Source organism: Tiliqua scincoides, chromosome 4 (genome assembly GCF_035046505.1).
Source record: "Tiliqua scincoides isolate rTilSci1 chromosome 4, rTilSci1.hap2, whole genome shotgun sequence".
Taxonomy (NCBI): Eukaryota; Metazoa; Chordata; class Lepidosauria; order Squamata; family Scincidae; genus Tiliqua; species Tiliqua scincoides.
This window is the reverse complement of record NC_089824.1, coordinates 73,718,986-73,739,875: the sequence shown is the minus strand read 5'-3', so window position 1 is coordinate 73,739,875 and position 20,890 is coordinate 73,718,986. Positions and strand designations below refer to the sequence as shown.

General features: G+C 40.6%; 1 protein-coding gene across 3 annotated transcripts in view; it reads left to right on the top strand.

Annotated features, from left to right (window-relative positions):
- Nucleotides 1–20,890, top strand: part of CDKAL1 (CDK5 regulatory subunit associated protein 1 like 1) — a 340,298-nt gene that overhangs the window by 241,845 nt on the left and 77,563 nt on the right. For all 3 annotated transcript variants that reach the window (XM_066624923.1, XM_066624921.1, XM_066624922.1), the window contains exons 12-13: nucleotides 9,157–9,337; nucleotides 11,661–11,723. In XM_066624923.1, coding sequence (XP_066481020.1) covers nucleotides 9,157–9,337; nucleotides 11,661–11,723 — 244 coding nt within the window. The remainder of the gene's footprint in view (nucleotides 1–9,156; nucleotides 9,338–11,660; nucleotides 11,724–20,890) is intronic.

Below are 20,890 nucleotides of genomic sequence, written 5' to 3'. Positions count from 1 at the left end.
CAAAGGATGTTACAAAACAGAACCCAGAATCTATGAGGGGAAAGTTCTGTCTTACAAGTGTTCATAGCATATCACAAGCATGACAAGTGCAACTGACCACTATGATTCAAAACACTAATTGGTAGAAAGGTGACACTGCAAAACTTGAAGCACAGTCACGGTAACTGTGACTTCCATAAATACTGGAAAGCATTTGCATCCCTCATGTCTCCAGTATACAAAGTAATAGAAGCAAAATATTGATTTGGATTCTAGAATATCTGCTGAATCCAAAGAACCATGAGTGAAAGAAAATATTTTAGTGCTGTTTCATGACCTTCTGCACAAATGCTAGTAGAAGGCTTCTTTCGGTACAGTGCCACAGGGTATCAAGGGTAGCATTGTAGTATAAGGAATTTGGTGAATATTGGGAACAATATAAGGAATCTGGTGAACAAAGAAAGCATATGCTACAGTGGACTGCAAAATAATTGAAAAGACCTTTTGCAAAGCCTTGTACAAACAGAAGAACTCTCTAGATTTGAGGTAACTTTTCTCATGCAACCATATTCTGCTAGTTTGGAAACAGCCCTTCCATGAACAGAAGATGTTTTCTGGGTGTGGAAGGACACCTTTGGATTCCAAACCATTGCTTGTAGCATGCTACCATTAAAAATGCATCAAAACTATAGTCTTTTTATACTTTTGTGCAAAGAAACTCCAAAGAATGTGCAAGACAAGTTCACAGTAGTGCCAACCAAAACCATTTTAAAATGGATGCAACAATATAATTGTAATGCATTGGGGCAACATATATAAATAAAAGATGTTAGCAGGTGTTCTACCATTGTGGAATCTCTTGCTGATACATTATCAAGTATTGCAAATATGAATGCTATCGGTAGACTTTGTAGAATTTGTTAAAAGCAATCTATACAGAAGTCTTAAATAATGAACTTATAGTAGAGGACAACAACCAGGATTTAAAATTACATCATCCTCAAATGTAATTTCTCTTTTACTTTTTAATATAGATGATGATAACTTAGTTTTGTCATCTTGCAAATTGTTTTAGGGCACTATGTCATACAGTCGAGATGTAATTTTCATTTTTTTTTCTTAGGAAATTATTAGAATTGCATGCTGGATTCTAGACATACAATTTTTTTCATTAACTTGGAACATCATGAAGTCAACAACAAAACAATATAGAATGATGCCGGTAGCTTGGTAGTATAGATTAATGATTCATTCCTCATTTTCCAGATAAAAATAGAGGTACTTATATGTACAGGGGACCCAAGTTATTCACAGGTTCTGCATTTGCAGATTTCATCATTCACAGGTAATGAATGCTCCCCCCCCCCAAGCCTCTAAAAGCTGGGGAAGCCCTCTGCAGGCTTCAGAATGCCTTATAAGGCATAAAAATATTACTTCCAGTTTTATCGTAAAATCAGAAGTAGCTTTTTTTTTTGCCTAAATGTCCATTCTGAATCCAGCAGAGGCCACGGGCAGCATCTGCAGGCCTCAGAAGGGCCTCTAGTACAGCTCTAATAGGGTTCGGAGGCTTGGAGGGGCCGAAATCCACAGATTTCAATATCCACAGATTTCCTTATTTCAAGAGGTTCCTGAAACAGAACCCCCGTGGATAATGAGCGCCAACTGTACTTGTAACAAAAATTGCTGCCTCTCTAACCACTACCCATTCTTCAATTCCACATTGCTTTATATTGTTCTTGAATGAAGCAGTCTGTCTTGCACAGCTATCTGAAGCAAGTATACTTTAACATAACATTTTCCTTTGTATTTATTTTTAACTTTAAAACCCACTTTTCTTCAGGGTTATTTGAATGTATGAATTTCATAGTGGATCTGGCTAAAATAGGAATGTACTAAATGTTCACACAATTCATTTGGGGGCCCAAAAGTAGCACCTTTTGAGGCTGGAAATGGCTCCCAAAGTGCCCTTAAACTGAGTGATTTTCCCCCCTTTTTATTCCTGTTCACTTTGATTGTTTTCCTTCTTTCCAACTGTTGCTTTGGCACAGTTTTTTTTTCTTTTTCTGAATCTTCTTCCTGGGAATCATCACAGGCAGTTCCAGCCAGTTGGGGAGCGCACAGTGAAAGTTATGACATTTTGACATTGTGTAGCTCAGGGGTGTCAAACTTGTTTCATACTGAGGGCTGAATAGCATTCATGATGCCTGCTGAGGGTTGGAAGTGATGTCATTAGGCAGGAATTGATGTCATTAAACAGGTCATAACAAAAAATAAGCACTTTTTTCTTACTTAGGAACTCATTAGCTGCAAACAACAGAAAATACACAAATCTTGATCATATTTAAAGATATGAGAGACCCCAATTTTCACGTGGGCTGCCCTTTCAGCAGTTACACCACAGCACTGCTCAGCAGATGAGAGCCTGAGGGCCGGATAAAAAGCTTCCACGGGCTGCATCTGATCCCTGGGCCTTATATTTGACACTCCTAGTATAGCTAATCAGATTTGGCTATGTGATGATGTCAGTAAGATTAAGTGAAGCCAATTCAGAACAAGGGCAATACTTTCTAGTTTAGCAATGTTGCCGACATTGAACAGGCAAACACATTTAGTTCCTTTTCAGAGCAATTCCTAGGGAAAAGAATCATCAAATGGCTGGCCTTCCAGTGCTTATTGAACATCTTTGAGATAGTGTTCATGTATTAAACATCCTTTTTGAACATGCACTATAAGTAATGTGCTGAAAAGTAAAGCAGGCTTGCTTATAAATATGAATAATTAGCAACATTATAATAACCTAAGTGTTGAAGGAAATGAAAGTGAAGGAAGTACTTTTTGAATAACTTTGGACTCCTGCCTCTGAGGAGGTAGAAGAGCAACTCTTAGATTTCATAGCCAGATTCAGACATAATAGAGAATTATGATTTCCAGCTATGAGGAAAACAGCCTAATCCTACCACAATCTCTGTGCAGCCATATATTGGCACTGGCATGGGCTATGCTACATCCCTCAGGACATTTTCAACTGCTAGGGGTCTCCTTGGGGTAAGCCCCAGCATTTGTCCCCTTGTCCCAGAGTAAGCCCCAGCAGCCACTTCCTTTGAATAGCACTGTGCTGTAAGCCTCAAAGAGCAATGACCTTCATTCCTACCTCTTCATGTCCAAGTAGAGGAAAGTGAAAACGTTTGCTTTCACTTTAAGTAGTAGTAGAACCTTTATTGACATAGAACAGTTAACAAACAGATATATTAGTTTCTGAATGACTGCTAGGGAATCAGTGTGCTCCTACAGTTTGGGGGAGAGAGTAGATACTGTTTGTCATTGGTGGATAACTAGCAAGAGGTAAGTGGCGATCTGGCTGACAAAATAAACGGATAGTGGCATCATCTGAAGTCTGTAAGTGCAAAGATAAGTAAGGATACAGGTTGGACTGCCAGAGGCCGTCATATAAAGGACAATACCTAAGAATGTGAGTTAGGTTTTCACTAGCTCCCTTATTGCATATGCACAGGCAGTGTTTACTACCATCCATAGAGCCATAAAATTGACTTTTAAAACATTAGATGTAGGACATTACATCTTTAGTTGTAAAAGCCCAATGTGCTTGGAGGTTCTCAATTAAATACAAGTACCTCGGCTTGCAAGAGAAAGTCAATGGTAATTGAAGATACATAGGTGAGCAAACGTTTCACTTTAAAACAAACTGCAGTTCCATGTTTATATGCAAGCCTGTTGGTTTATTAGCTGCAATCCTACATACACTCTCCTGGCAGTGTGCCCATTGAACATAATGGTCTGAATAGACGTAACTAGGACTGTGCTATACCTAGTGTTAGAAGAAGCAAGCATTATTAAATCATGTTTTGCTATCCTGGCTTACTCTAACTCAACTTAGTGAGCCAACCACAGTTTTCTGAGGTCGTATGTAACTGTAGTTTGTTCTTAAAAGCCATTTCTACCCAATGTTGCATTTACGCAACAGAGACCAAATGTGTACTCCTGTGAACTGGGCAGAAATGGGTTACAGTGAGAGCAGAAATGTTCACTCTTCTATTGTCACACATGAAGGAGAAAGAATGAAGAGGCAGAGCCTGCAAGTCCACAGCAGTCTAAGGTTTGTTTTCATAATGTGAAATATTTTGTATTTGTTCTCTTATCTTAGGGCTGCATTGAAGCTGCATCAGTGCTGAAAATTTAAATAGGATTGGGCCCAAACACTATAATTTCCTACTCATCTGATTTTTAAAAAGAAATCACGTTTAACTTTCGTCGTCAAGAGAGAGAATAATTGCATATTCTCTTGAACAAGGTTCTTATACCTTTTTATTTAAAAAAAATAGCTGTGCCAGTGTTTACAAAGGTAGCATAGGACACATGTTTTGGGTTGTGCATGTTTGAATAGGCTGTTTTGAATTAAATCTGTTTTGAACTAAATGTGTTCCTTACTTCTCTGTCCATAGTTTACATTTTATTTGGAATAACCATATAACCATATTAAGAAAAAAAAAATTGAATTAGTTGCTAATTACCATGTTATCACCAAAAGGAATTTTAGGCACATGATGTACTAGTTAGGATTTCATTTTAAAATTGCATTCAGTATGAGAGAGGAATTTGTTAGTGAGGTAGGCTAGAACACGTGTCATGGACATTTCATAGATTCTCTCATGAGGAAACTTACTATTTCTTAGTATGAATGGTAACATATGAGGTGGGTGACATTGCCATTGCATATAGGTATTGCATGCTGTTACTATTGCCAGCTATGTCATTAAAATGACTGATAGGGCTAAAGTACCACTGATTTTTGTCAAATAAAATGAGTATCTTATTAATCTTTCGGATGACAGACTGTGCACCTTGTCATTCATTTTGTAGAGTAATATAGTTTGCCTTATTTAAGCCTGTCAGAGCTACAAATCTTGGCAGAATTCAGAATGTCTCTGGATCCTCATTTTGCACTCCTCATTTAGGAGTGCATACAGATGCAGGTCTTAACAGAGTTCACAAGTACCTTTAATACTTTTCTAGCACATGTACTTGGATGTGCTGGCACCCACATCTCTATGGTGGTATACCCCAGAAAAGGGGACTATCTCAATATTCAGTATGCACAAATACAGTGAGCATAAGCATCACCATGTGGTAGAATCAGCATCAGCGTGGGACAGAAAAGTACCATTTTCTTCCAGTGTGCTTCCCTTGTGGTTGGTTTAAGGCAGAGCTATTCAAACTGGAGCATTGCGACACCCCAGCCTGTGAGCCCTGACCTCTGCCCCCTTAAGGGGCGGGGGCAGGGGGAAGGCAGCAAAACGATCCCCAGGATCACATTGCTAAGGGGGGCTGCAGGGACTGGGATGCACTCACCAGTCCCTGCAGCAGCCTTCCTGGGGTGTGGGGAGCCCTGCACGAGTGTCTGCAGGGCTCCCCAGCCTTCCAAAAGTGAAAGTGGAGTGATCGCGCTCCACCTCTGCTAAACCGAAAGTGGAGCACGATAACTCTGCTTTCGGATCACTCTGCTTTCACTTTCGTCCCCTTCTCCTGGGCAAGGGAAGCAGCCCCACAATGGTAAAGCCGTTTGTGTAGGGCGCCGAGCCCTCCATGAACAGACAGGATCAGCCTGCCTCCTGCTTCCACGCTTCCTCCCCCGCCGTGCCTACCACCCACCCTCTCCCCACCCCCTCCCTCTCTGTCACACCTCCCCCCGCCCTCTTTCCACCCTCCGCTGGCCTCCCCGCTCCCCAGAATGCCTTTCTCGCCCCCCTCCCTGCCCCCGCTTACTGTCCGTGAGACTGCCAAGCAGCAGGGGATGGGCGCCTGCCCTGCACTAGCCTGGTGCTAGCCCAGCAATTGCTTTTTTTACTTTATGCAAGCCCCAGGGAGCCTTGAAGAATGTTCTGCATGTCTTCCCACACACCCCTGACCCTGGCAGCAGGTACAGAAGAACATAAGAACAGCCCCACTGGATCAGGCCATAGGCCCACCTAGTCCAGTTTCCTGTATCTCACAGCGGCCCACCAAATGCCCCAGAGAGTACACCAGATAACAAGAGACCTGCATCCTGGTGCCCTCCCTTGCATCTGGCATTCTGACATAGCCCATTTCTAAAATCAGGAGGTTGCGCATACACATCATGGCTTGTACCCCATAATGGATTTTTCCTCCAGAAATTTGTCCAACCCCCTTTTAAAGGCGTCCAGGCCAGATGCCGTCACCACATCCTGCGGCAAGGGGTTCCACAGACCGACCATGCGCTGAGTAAAGAAATATTTTCTTTTGTCTGTCCTAACCCTCCCAATTTTAGCGGATGTCCCCTGGTTCTGGTGTTATGTGAGAGTGTAAAGAACATCTCTCTATCCACTTTATCCTTCCCATGCATAGTTTTGTATGTCTCAATCATGTCCCCCCTCAGGCGTCTCTTTTCTAGGCTGAAGAGGCCCAAACGCCGTAGCCTTTCCTCATAAGGAAGGTGCCCCAGCCCCGTAATCATCTTAGTCGCTCTCTTTTGCACCTTTTCCATTTCCACTATATCCTTTTTGAGATGTGGCGACCAGAACTGGACACAACACTCCAGGTGTGGCCTTACCATCGATTTGTACAACAGCATTATAATATTAGTCGTTTTGTTCTCAATACTTTTCCTAATGATCCCAAGCATAGAATTGGCCTTCTTCACTGCCGCCGCACATTGGGTCGTCACTTTCATCGACCTGTCCACCACCACCCCAAGATCTCTCTCCTGATCTGTCACAGACAGCTCAGAACCCATCAGCCTATATCTAAAGTTTTGATTTTTTGCCCCAATGTGCATGACTTTACACTTACTGACATTGAAGCACATCTGCCATTTTGCTGCCCATTTTACCAGTTTGGAGAGATCCTTCTGGAGCTCCTCACAATCACCTCTGGTCTTCAGCACTCAGAAAAGTTTGGTGTCATCTGCAAACTTAGCCACCTCACTGCTCAACCCTGTCTCCAGGTCATTTATGAAGAGGTTGAAGAGCACTGGTCCCAGGAGAGATCCTTGGGGCACACCGCTTTTCACCTCTCTCCAGTGTGAAAATTGCCCATTGACACCCACTCTGTTTCCTGGTCTTCAACCAGGTCTCAATGCAGGAGAGGACCTGCCCACTAATTCCCTGACTGTGGAGTTTTTTCAGTAGCCTTTGGTGAGGGACCGTGTTGAACGCCTTCTGAAAGTCCAGATATATAATGTCCACGGGTTCTCCCACATCCAGATGCCTGCTGACCTTTTCAAAGAATTCTAAAAGGTTCATGAGGCAAGACTTACCCTTACAGAAGCCATGCTGATTCTCCCTCAGCAAGGCCTGTTCGTGTTTTGAGATTCTATCTTTGATGAGGCATTCCACCATCTTACCCTGTATAGATGTTAGGCTGACCGGCCTATAGTTTCCCCGGTCCCGCCTCTTTCCCTTTTTAAAGATCGGTATGACATTTGCTATCCTCCAATCCTCTGGCACCGTGGCCGTTTTGAGGGACAAGTTACATATTTTAGTCAAGAGATCAGCAACTTTGTTCTTTAATTCCTTAATAACTCTTGGGTGGATGCCATCAGGGCCATCAGGATGCTATCAGGTAAATTATGTTTCAAAAAAGCCCCCTCTTCCCCCACATCGGAACCATCCTGAGGATTGTGTCCCTGCCTTCCCCTGCCCTCCCTCGCTCCTTAAAGGGGCAATGGTTCTTCAGCTGGTGGGTTGCAACTCACCAGTCAGAAAAGTGAGAATCACCCTTCTCCTGTTTACCTCTATCTTTTATAGGCTAGGTAAGGGTGTTTGAGGGCAAAAAAAGGCTATAGTCTCTTTCCCATCTTCTCTTGTTTCAGGTACTCCTGCATCCTCCCATCCATTGTATTTATTGTTCAGTGGAATAGTGATACTCCATAATTAACCAAACTTAATAATAATAATAATAATAATAATAATAATAATAATAACTGGGTATTTATATACTTCCTTTCTGGTCATCGGATTACTCCTCTGATTTTATTCAAGGTGGTTTACACAGGCAGGCGTTTCTAAATCCCTCAAGGGGATTTTTACAATCATAGAGGTTCTCTCTTTCAAGAACCAACCACATTTCAGAATGGATCTTCCTGGTTTGGTCTCACTTCTGGCCTCCAGTTCTCCCACGCAGGCTGACAAGCAGCTCCGTCTCTCACATGGAGGGCAGCCAATACGCTTCTTGCTCACACCAAGAGCAGGTGGAATCACTCAGCTGGGCTTGTCAGCTGCTTCAAGGTCTAGCCATTCTCAGCCATTCAGGGAGCTGCCGGTGTCCTCGAACTGGCGACTTTCTGATGTTATCTTTGGGCTAACGGAGGCTCTACCCTCTAGACCAGATCTCCTGCCTTATTCAGATATAGTCATTAATTTATCTACCACCAGTTTCAAATAGCCTGTACTGCATAAACTGGGAGGGTTACCAGTTCTGTTCCTATATTAAAACTTCTGTATTTTGCTTGTATTTCTGAACATTTGCAAATTCTGCTCATAGCACCAAAGAGTTTTAAAATATTTTCAGTCATTAGCTACAGTTCAAGGAATTCATATACTCTGTGTTTTGTTTTTTCCCAAGCATCCAGGAAATGGATTATTAAAAATATTAGTTTACATTATTATTAAGAATATTAATATATCACTTTTCAACAAGAGTAGTTCAAAAAGTGTTTTACATAGTAAAATAAATCAATAAATTTTTAAATTATAAATCCAGGCATTTTAGATCTCTCTTCCTGTTGAAAGACGAACTGTTTTGTTTTGTTTTCAAAAATGACCTTAAATACAGTAAATTCCTGTCTTGGTACACATCTACATTTCAAATGTAAACTGATTTGACTGTTATAGCTTCCCTCAGACAACCCTGAGAATTTGGATTTTGTGAGCATATTAAAATTCTGAGACACCTCACAGAACCTGTCCTTCCAAAAAAGCTGGTAGAATGTTGAGGTGAACTGGCTGAATGTTATGTTGGCTTTCCCTTGCTTAAAGATATGTTTAGTGATTGCCTTTTTTCCCAGGTTAATGCAGGGCTTATACAGCCTGTCAGAAACTTTGAGGAGTTACAAACTGTTCTGAATGCCTGGTATTTTGCTAAGGGAAGAAGCTACTATGTCCAGCCTTCAGCTTTAACACTTTTTTTTTCCATTCATTTCAGAGTGCCTGGAATAACAATTGCTACAGACATTATTTGTGGGTTTCCAGGAGAAACGGATGAGGATTTTCAAGAAACCGTGAAACTTGTAGAAAAATACAAGTTTCCAAGTCTTTTTATTAACCAGTTTTATCCACGCCCTGGGACTCCTGCTGCAAAAATGCATCAAGTTCCAGCCCAAGTAGTAAGATAATGTTTTCTTTCTGTCTTTAAAGAATTGAGAATCTTCTACCAAATATTATTACAGTATGTTGTACAATAGAACAGTCCATTCTTTTTCCCCCTCATATTTCCCCAATATAAAGTTTTATTTATGAGTTTAATTTTGCAGGAAAATGTGACTGAAATTTAGTTTTATCTATCTCCTTAGATTAAGGCCTTTGAAATGCCTCATATTTTCAAAGTTTAATATGAAGTACAGTTTATTAATTAGTTTGAAATCACAATTAGAGGTCAGCTTGATTATTGCTGTGTTTACTTCTTATTCGTTTTGGGAAATATTTTATATTATTAGGAAAGAAAGGAGGTAGTGGGGAAGATGCAGGTACAGGAGGAGGAGGAGGGACTCCAAGTTAAAGCTCTGATGAAAGCACTGGGGGAAGGATGAGCTGCTAGAACTTGCCACTTTCTCACTAATGACCATATTGCCACTGCATAACAGATGTTATTGAATATTTGAGCTGGTACATACAGCTCGTACTTTTCTTTACACTGTAAGTCTCAGTATTTTGACCAGAACACTACAAGGTGGGATCAAATGTACCTCTCACTCAGCAAACACACACACACATACGTAAAACAGAGAGAGTCAAGACTCCTACTGTGACTCCTACAAGTCAAAAAGATCATTAACAGTACCCAGACAACTGTGAGACCCATAGGCAGAGCCACTTATATTTTCCCAAGTACATCATCTATTTATCTTATTGCATCAGTAATTAGGTGTTCCTAATTGTGTCCTGGGAAAGAATCTCATGCAACCTGTCAAGCACACACATTTTTCCTGCATTTTTGAAGGCTAGTTATGTGACACTAATGCTTTCATACACATTTATTATAATTCTGAGCTAGGTATAATAAGCCATATAATAGTAATCCTTGTGCGTATGAAAGGTCAGATTTGCATGTTACATTTTTTCATTCAGTGGAGACCTGCTTCATAAATAAACCCCATAATCACACAAAATTTAAAAATATTGCATCATCTTTCAACCTAATAAAATTAGTTAGTGAATTTGCAAATATTGTTTGAACTTCTGAGTTTTGGCCACTTGATTATGTAACCACTTTGTGTTTGTTGGTCCTATTGCTAAATTCTCTTAATTTTAATATAGGAATAATTTTATTGAGGAAGATGGTCTATATTTTAATTCAGAGAAAGTTTTTTTTTTTAAATTTGCTTTTGGTTAGATGTTCTGACTCATTTTTTTAAGGCATAATTTGATTTTATTAAATAGTAGCACTCACATTTGTCTAACTCTGGAGCTAGTTAATACCGTATCAGTGTCAGCATACATGTTAATAAAATTTGTGTTCCTTTCCAAGCAAAAAATTATTGTTTCTATTAATATTAGCAAACTGTGTAAACTTTTCTTTCATCGATTCAAGAATTTTTTTTTTCCAAAATAAATGAGTAAAACTGGCTTATTAACATTCAGCACTTAATAAGATGAAAGGTGCCTAGGGGCTACCTATTGTGATGCTTGGTAGATTGGCTGCAGATATTTGGTGAACACATGTTTAGATACACTTTGCTCTCCACCAGCCATTTGTTAAATTCAGCAAATGCAATCTTCTATACACTTATCTGGGAGTAAGTACCATTAAAGTTGACAGGACTTACTTCTCAGTAGACAGGCATGGAACTGCGTAGTTAGAATGACATCAGAAGTGACTGTGTATGGAGTTAATGAGATTGTGCAGACATACCCCATTTTGAAAAGTTGAAGCTGTACTATCAGCTGAATCTCCTCCCAAACAGTTGATGGATAGGATTCCAGCTTTTTAAAAAGGACTAGGCAGACATGATTTTGCTTAATTGCTGAAAAATCATGATCATCATATTGGGAAAGTCAAAGATCATTACATGTGATCTCTCTTCTGTACAGTAGGCCATAGAAAGCTACTTGCACTGAAAGTGCATAAATTACTACAATATGTATGTCACATACTGGAGAAGATTCAAAAATTGGTGATCTTTATAACCCATTAACCTATAAAATGCTGGCATTTGTGGCACTTTCATTGAAAAATTATACTTACACCATAGCATGATTTGATTATTTGAATAAAGTAAAAACTGAAATCAAACCTATGCTACATTATGATGGTTGGAATGTTTCGTTTTTAATAGTTTGGTTCTATGGAAACTGGAGTTCATTGAGTTTTACATTAGTGCTGAATCTCTACTGTGAAAAAAATATACTTGACCTTCTGTCTTCAAGTAATAATTAACTTTAACATGTAATACTTGGACATTTCAGTTCTTTTTTCTTATTTTTCTACAGAAAAAACAAAGAACAAAAGAATTATCTCGATTGTTTCATTCATACAATCCGTATGATCACAAGGTAAAAATGAAAAAGCACATATTTTTGCTAATGATAGTACTACAGTAGCAAGGCCAGTATAAATACTCTTCAAGCTGCTAGGGGTTCAGTACTACTTATTCAACTCCTAATGTCACTTGGGGCTGTACTTGTTGCTCTGGGGTCCATATATGGGATGTCTTTCAAACTACCATCTGTGGATGAGAAAATCCTGTTTGGTGTCCAAACAGTTGTCTAAAATATAATGAATAGAAAATACTGGTGTGTGTCATTTAATGATGGGGATTCATTCTTCAATCCCTGTCTTTATGTGATTAGGTTATTATGTGAACATTCTGCCCCATCTAGTGCCTTTGTTGTGTAGACAGACATTCCCTGCCAGATACACACTGTGCAGGCTACTGGAGATCAAATTGCCTTATTAAGAGCATCTTCTTTGCATTAAGAGTCCCTTCTTTGTGGTGTAAACCAGGGGTGTCCAAAGTTTTTGGCAGGAGGGCCACATCATCTCTCTTACACTGTGTCGGGGGGCCAGGGAAAAAAAGAATTAATTTACATTTCAAATTTGAATACATTTACATAAATGAATATATTAAAGATGAAGGTCTTGCAATAGCTCAAGGCCTATAAAAGGCCTTGCACAAAGCAAGGCTGACCTTTCCTTTGCTGCCACTACTGCATCACAGACGTGAAACAGCAAGCGGTGGAGGGAGCCCTCATCCCACAGCTCAAGTAAGAGGTCAAACAGTCGCCCTCATGCTGAGAGCAGTAGCGTCGGGCCAGTGTGGGCTCCAGCAAGTCTCTGGAGGGCCAGAGGCTCATTGGAGACTGGGGGCTCCTTGAGGGCCACATTGGGAGTCCTTGAGGGCCACAAGTGGCCCCAAGGCCAGGGTTTGGGCACCCCTGGTGTAAACAGACACTTGCTTTGCAGGCTACTGGAGACATGATTGCCTCATTAAGAACCTCTGTGTTGTGCTTTGATCACTGTTGTATATTTGATCCATCTTCCTTAAGCAGTCCACACCTGTAATGGCAGTGGCATAGCTAAGGGGATGCAGGGAGTAGTAGTTGCACTGGGCATCAAGTCTTAGGGGGGCAACAAGCTGAGCTTGACTCTGTGACCAAAATTATGAAAATCTTGGCATGTATGAATAATACCATCATGTTATATATCATTGGAAAGGTAATTTAATGCAGAGTGCAATGAAACAAACTGCACTGGAATATCTGTATTCTATCAAAAGTTATGGCCAATTAACCAGAAAATGAAAACAACTGTCTTGTGGAACAAAAAGTGGATTTTCTTACCTCCAAACTGACCTATGAAACTGTTCTGAGTGCCAGTGAGATGTTATTATGTTACAGCAGGGGTGTCCAAAGTTTTTGGCACGAGGGCCACATCATCTCTCTGACACTGGGTCGGGGGCCGGGGGGGAAAAAGGATTAATTTATATTTAAAATTTGAATAAATTTACATACGTTTACATAAATGTATATATTAAAGATGAACTTATATGAGTGAATGAAGGTCTTGCAATAGCTCAAGGCCTATAAAAGGCCTTGCACAAAGCAAGGATGGCCTTTCCTTTGCTGCCACTACTGCATCACAAATGTGAAACAGGAAGCAGTGGAGGGAGCCCTCATCCCACAGCTCATGCAAGAAGTCAAACAGTCTCCCTCACGCTGAGAGCAGTTGCGTCGGGCCAATGTGGGCTCCAGCACATCTCCGGAGGGCCAGAGGCTCATTGGAGACTGGGGGCTCCCTGAGGGCCGCATTGGGAGTCCTCGAGGGCCGCAAGTGGCCCCAGGGCCGGGGTTTGGGCACCCCTGTGTTACAGCATGGAACCAATAACATTTTATTTATTTCCTTAATTAAATTTGATTTTATCATATGGGGAGGGCGCTACAAAATCTTCTTTGACCCCGGGTAGCAGATAGATGCCTTAGCTATGCCACTGACTGGGGGGAGGCAGCAGAGCAAGTGGGTGGTGAGCTGCTGGGGGGGGGGGGAGGTGGGTTCCTCCCAGTTTTCATTTTTTTAAAAACTCGGGTATGATGTTACTTCCTGTTGTGACATCACTTCTAGGGCAACATTTTGAGCTTGGCACCAGGCAATACAATCATAAGCTATGCCACTGTGTAATGGTGTTTACTTTTTTGTGAGGAATCCTGATAGGGAATGCAGCATTACAGCTGCTATTGCAATGAATGTCTGCACAAGACTAGGCACTTCAGAGGATTGCAGCTGTATTCCAGCAGCTGATCTCAGTGAGGCTTGCATTGATTTGCATTCTCAGTAGTTTGAAGACTTGAGTAATTTCGTTCCATTTTCTTATTGGTATGGAAAGTATTTGGTTGCTAAAACGCCTGTGTTTTCAAGTAAGTGCAAGTATCTTAAGTTTTGCTTCTAATGCAAAATATATTATAGCTTCTTTCTTATTATTTCACCTCTAGAGTAATAAATTGACTGGTTATATTGTACCTTTTCAGTGTATTGATTTTTAAAGTAATGTGTTGGGAGCAGAACTTTTACCTTGTATGCAGTCCTAAAAGACTAGTGAAAGTAATCCTGGTAATGGGAGGAGAAGCAGTTGTCATTAGGAAAGTTTTTGATGGCATGGGGGAAAAAAGTTTAAAGAAGATGGACAAATTTAACTATCTAGCCAGAATTTAAGTTTCTCAATATTTTGAGCTTTTTATCTGTGATCTTCCATAGTTCTGTTTGCTTTTGGGTACTTGAAGGTTGTGTCATTATTATTTTAGTGACACAAACTATTATTTTAGTGCATCAAGTAATGTTTAAAGAATTTCTCTTGTTTTCAGGTACAATTTGTGTTCTATTTAGTTGTAATAACGTTTTGATAAGAATTTTGGCAGATTTTTCTAATGAATTGGAGAACTTAAATTGTGAAATTAATTTTGTGAAATTTCAGAGTAATTAATATCTTGAGGCCTGGCATATTTACAGTAATACAAGCAGTACAGATGTAACCAGTAACATTTTGAAATTTCATTTTTTCAGTTATATAATTATCTAAAGTTTGTTTTGGGAGAGCATCCTACAGGCTTAACACTGAAGTTGTTAATGCTTATGGAAATTGATTAATGTTTTCTAAGAAGTCTTTTTTTTTAAAGATTGACAGCTAGGTTTTCTGAAAGGAATATTGTATTGCATTATTCAGCTGGAGCTGTTTAAACTCACTGTAATAGTAGATGAATTAACATCTAATAGAGAGAAGCATCTGAAAAGCCAAAAGCTTTGATATACTTCCCTTGTCTAAATTCCCAACTAGCACACTTCTTTCATAGTACAAGAAAATGCCATTATTCTTTTTTTAGCACTCTTATTGGAGCTTGGCCATTTGTAGGCTCTGCTGGCTTCCTGTTCATATCCTTTGTGGCACTATATCAAAGTATCAAATGATTTTGACTTCAGCTGTGAACTGATATACTTCTTCTACAAATTAGTCATCATGAGGTGTGGAAAAGAATATAAATGCTTGAACGTGTCCTTTTGATCTTTGTTTTAAGTCCTTTTATAAATAACAAACATTGCGGGATCAAGTGATAAATGGTTTTGAAGATCACAGGAGTTTGTTTCTTTTGGTGGTACTGGGCAAATGGGAATAGGAAAAGAAGAGGGAAATGCAGCAAGTTGAACAGGGTGTGGTCTTGAATCCTGCATTGTCTCAGTTCCATACACTTCACATTTAAACTTGAATATTTTCCACTCCAAATGCCCCCACTCCCCCACCCAGAAAATACTCCAACATGTGAGCTTTGTGTTGCTGTCAGTTGTGTGAACATCTGCCATAACCTAATAACTTTCATATCACATTAAAATTTTTAGGTTACAGTTTCTGTAACTCAATACATTGATGCAGCTGCCTTTTGGTGGCCTAGCAAATTAATTCATTTCACATATTTTTAGCTTTTTATATATTCTACCGTTTTCTAAAGTGTAATTCCTTGCATTTTTTGGAAGTGAGTTAGCTACAATTACTTCCTTAAAACTTAATTTCATATAATGGCTATGATCCTGAAAAGTCTTAATATTTGAGGAGTGCCATGTCTTTTTCTCTTTCCACCATCTTCCACTGAAGAAATTGCAACTTCCTTTTGAATTCATGGGGCAGATGAATTGGAAAGGCCACCAAAATCCACACTGTGTTCATAAGGTTCGAATTAGAGCCAAACTGTTTAAAACTCAGAAATGTATCCTCATAAAATACAAATGTCAAGATGTTATAATTGCATAATATGAGTTATATTCTCATGTGATGATCACTTTGTTCTGCTGTTCTGTGTCTAAAAAAATTATCTTTGTTTAGCTGCTGTAGAGAACAGCATAGAGAAAGATGGGAATAGGATAAAGGCAGAAGCCATAGGAAAGGAATACTGTTAACAATAACAATAACAATAACAATAACTATAATAAAGAACATACAGGCATGCCTTGGTATCTGCAGGGATTCTGTTTTGGAACCTCCTTCTGTTAATTGAAACCGCAGATAACTGAGGACGTTCCCCATTGCCCTCCTGGGCTCCCCTTGCCTCTAGAGGCTTTCTGAAGTCGCAGAGGCCACCCGCAGCCACTACAGGCCTCAGAATGGCCTAAAAGGCAAAAAGAAGAAGAAAAAGCAACTTGCAGTTTTACAACAAAACTGGAAGTGACGTTTTTAGTGCCCCATTTTTAATCCTTTAATAGTTTTAAAGCCCCTCCAAGGCTTCTCCGGTTCTCCCAATGACATTATAAGGCATTAAAAAGTCACTTCCAGTTTTATTGTAAAACCAGAAGTTGCTTTTTTTGCCTTTTAGACCTTTCTGAGACCTGCAGCAGCCGTGGGCAGTTGCCTCAGAAGACCTCTCCAGTGGCAAGGAGAGCTCTGGGTTAGTGAAACTGGAGATTAAATGAAACCTCCATGGTTAAGTGAAACCACGGATACAGGGTCTGTGGATATGGGAGGCCCCTGTAATAACATAAGTTCTTCTTCATGGTCTTCATGCAGTCATACATAGTGATAGCTGTTCACATGTGCAGAACTGACCGTGGAAACTTCTAGGGCAGGATTCCTCAAATTTCAGCTGTCAGAACCACATTAGTCAGTCTTATTTTCATAGTGGGCTGGGAAAGTTAGAGAAAATAATATGCATATAATGTACATAACTGAGAATTTTCATAATAGTAAAAAAAAAATTGGAATTTCAGGACTGTCTGTTAGCTAGACTCAGCTAGAGTGACCCAACCCAACCCAACTCAGCAGTCATTTAATTCAGTTGGAGAAACAAGGTGCATGGTGGTGGGTGGAGATGGGAAATCAAGAGAAAGAAGTGGGAAGCCTCATCTAATTATAATGCCAATCTGTCAACGGACAGATCAAAATGTGTGGCTCTCAGGATGAAATATTGCTGGTCTGCACAGGAAAAAAATGTTTTCATTTAAGTACCCTAGAGTTTCTCACCATTTTTGAGAAACACTGAAGGTCTTCCTTCCATTTTTCGAGGATCGCAGAATAGAAATACTCCCACATAACTCTATAACTATGTCTTATGTAATCAGACAAGGGGGCACTGGGTCTGCAATCCTATAAATTGCATCTGATCCAGGCCTAGATGTACTGTTGCTCTAGACTAATTTTGTTATTATTGAAAGCACATTTTTCTTCAAAACTTTTGAAGAACATTGGTCTCTGCATTTGTATTTTTTGGACTATGTTCTCATTTGAAAGAATTACAGATTAGAGGACTTTGTTCAGGAGCACTGTACTGGTTGCAAAACAAATAAACAAAAAAGAAAGAGGTTAGCTCAAACTCCAGAAGCCTATCGTAAACTCTGTAGAGAAACAGATTTTCATTGCTAACTAATGACTGAAGCTGATGAGGCTTCTTTAAACATTTTTAAAACCTTTCCACATGGTATGGAAAAGCTCCAAACTGAGGACTGAAACTTATTTAATTATTTATTGTTATGTGATTTCACCAAAAACCAGATATCTTTCACTTGAGTCACTGAAGGCCCTGATCAGATTTTTCCCTTGTTATAAAGCCAATAATGGGTTTAACGTAATCTTTGGTTGTTTCATTTAGCATTCCTGACTTTGAAAGCAGTACATTAATTTACTTATCGTACTCCTTTGCTATGTGAATATGTAGCTATTGTCTGTGATTCTGGATGGTCCAGAATCACAGAAAATAACTACAGGCCAGATTCCTTCAAAAAAATTTGACAAAACTTTAGTTGTGCTTTGGAATTACTCCTTTTTCAGTGATTCCAGCTTTGTATTGTGTCTTAATGTTTACTTTGCTGAATTCTTTATATACTCCTAGATTATTTCTTTTGATCCATATCTAGTTCAAACATTTTTTCAAATTTACTTTCCTGTGCAATTTGGTTTAGTCCCCTTAAAGTTGATGTACAAGGATAGTGTTGCCCTTGTATGGTAGTTCTTCATTGTTCTCTGAGGAAAGAGGGCACTCCCTTTGAAATATTCCTTGAGATATTCCTTCATAATGAGGCAAAACCAGCTACAGATTGGCCTCTCCTTAGCACTGGCGTTGCTGGGGCGGGCGGGGGGTGCGGGCCGCACCAGGTGATGCGCTAGGGGGTGACGTGCCCTGGGGGGGAGGACGTGCTAACATCGCGGGGTTAGGAGCTAACACGTCAAGCCATACACCGTTGAATACGGAATGGCCAGCGAAGTGCAGTGCAAAAAACAATCGAAATCGCTCCTTTCGTTCAAAACTTATGACCAAAAAACCGGAAGGAAAAATGCATGGAGCCCTATGGAAAATGAAAGTGAGCTGTATCACGTGAGTAGGCACAATTGCCATAGTCCTTTGGAAAGGGCAGGCTAAGAGGAATTCAACGACACCAGAATGGCCCCAATCCCATGAATGCAGCCCCCCAAAAACACCCGAGAAGCTCCCCCCCTCCCAGCTGCAAGTCTGAGCCAGAAGCAAAGCCACGTGGCCACATTTACTCATGAGTAGGCAGACTTGCCTTCGTCGAGACAGGCTGATAGGTTCCAAGGATGTCAGAATGGTCCTCATCCAATGAGTGCAGCCCCCCAAAACACCAGAGAAGGAGGTTCCTCCCTCCCAGCTGCGTCCCTCCCAGTCTATGGAGCCCTATGGAAAGCAGAGCAGCCTCACAGTCACGTTTACTTGCAAGTAGGCAGACGTGCCTTGGCTGGTGGTCAGGCCAGGCAAAGGGGAATGTGAGGACACCAGAAGGGTCCTGATCTGATGGAGCTGCTCCAGAAGGCAGCCTCCCCCCCCCCTAAAAAGAACAAAAAAGAGGCTTGAATGGTAAGGGGAAAGTTTTCTATTTTGCACTTGTGAAGCCAGGTAGGTCTTTATTCTAATGTGCCTGAAATAGAAGAACTTTAAACTGGGCACTGGGAGGGCTGGAAATCTCACTGATTCTTTTTGGGAGGTTGTTATTGCAGGCAGACTACAGAGTAAGACCCATTGACCACTATGGAACTTACTTCAGAGTAGACATGCATAGGATTGGGCTCACAGGCTGCAATCCTACCCACACTTTCCTGAGAGTAAGCCCCATTAAACACTGGGACTTACTTCAGAGTAGATTCACTTGGTGGAACAGGACTGGCTTCCCCTTATTTAATTTTTACTTTTATTTTAATTTAATTATTTATAATTATTTATTTTAATTTGCTTGATGATGTCACTTCTGGCCATGACATCACTTCCAATGGGTCCTGGACAGATTGTCATTCTAAAAAGTGGGTCCCAGTGCTAAAAGTTTGAGAACTGCTGCAATAAGGTGTTAGTAACTTGACACGGGTGTATGTGTGTGTGAGACTCTACAAGTTTGCAAAATCACTAAAATCAGAATTTGGAGGAATAAGACCATCATATTATATATATCTCTCTCAATGCGTACTTTCATGCAGAATGCAATGAAACAAACCACATTGAAATATCTGTGTTATAACAAAAGGTACAGCCAAAAAACCAGTGGGGGCGGGGCGATGGTACATCACCATACCCACCTGGGGCGTTGCCCCGCCCACTGCATGGGGTGACGCACAGGCCTCCCGCACCGGGTGACGCGAATCTTAGTGACGCCACTGCTCCTTAGAAAGGATCCTCCCCTCTTCCTCAAATTGGCCTGCTGACCAAGAAGGAGGTCACCAGAACCTCCATAAGAACCTCCAGAAGGCTCCATAAGAACCCAGTGGTTATATATTTTTGCTTTTCTTTCTTTTTCGAAATAGACTTATCTGGCTTCTCCTACCTTTTTCCTTTTTTTGGGGGGGGGGGTTAACTCCCTCTCCTTTCCTGTGGCTAAAGGTAGAGACAGGGCCCTTCACTGGGTGAATTTGCCCTGTAGGTATACTGCCTGTAGTCTTTTCTCTCTTTGAGCACACCAGGGAGTAGAACACTCAAGTTTCTGTTCTGGGGTTCCCAGCTGGGGTTCCCAGCTGTTCTGGGGTTACTGTGTTTTTGCCTTCTTCTGAGATGGGAAGGAGAATGGCTAGCTGCCACCATGATTTCCATCTCTTCACCATTCATCAAGGTCTTGAAGGTATGAGTATGGGCCTGTTGCCACAGAGACATGTGGGGCCCAAACAGGCTGGGTGGCACAGCTGTTCTAATCAGCCCTTTCAGCATAGTAGTGGATAATAGATCATGTATCCAGCATCATGGCCAGTTTTCACTTCTCCTGGATTATGACCTAAAGGTAGCACATCCCATTCCTCTAGGGAGATAGAAGGGAGGCACTAAAGGTACATAGGTACAAATCTTAAGGTTAGGAGGTTGCATTTGTGCTTTCTTTTTCACAAGGCCTGTGAGATATTTGCAAGAGCAGAATTAAATCTTTTCTCGATCAAGGTTGAGCATCTGACTGAATAAGTCTGCAATTAACAAACAATTAACATTTTCCCCAATCAGCTGCAAACCCAGCCTCCTAATGAGGGGAAGAGAATATCATGTGCATGCAGCCCCAGAGTAAATATTGCTTAGTATACTTTTAGATTGCTTGGTAACAAGTGAAAACAGGGCTTTTTCTCTACACTTACCTGTAAATTCCTGTTCTTGAAGAAAGTTAGATGGTATTTAAAATTTCATGGAGGTGGGGAACAGTGACACCTAAAGAAAGGTCAGGTGAGGGGCTAATCTATATATTCATAACAATGTTCTAAATCAGGGTTTCTCAA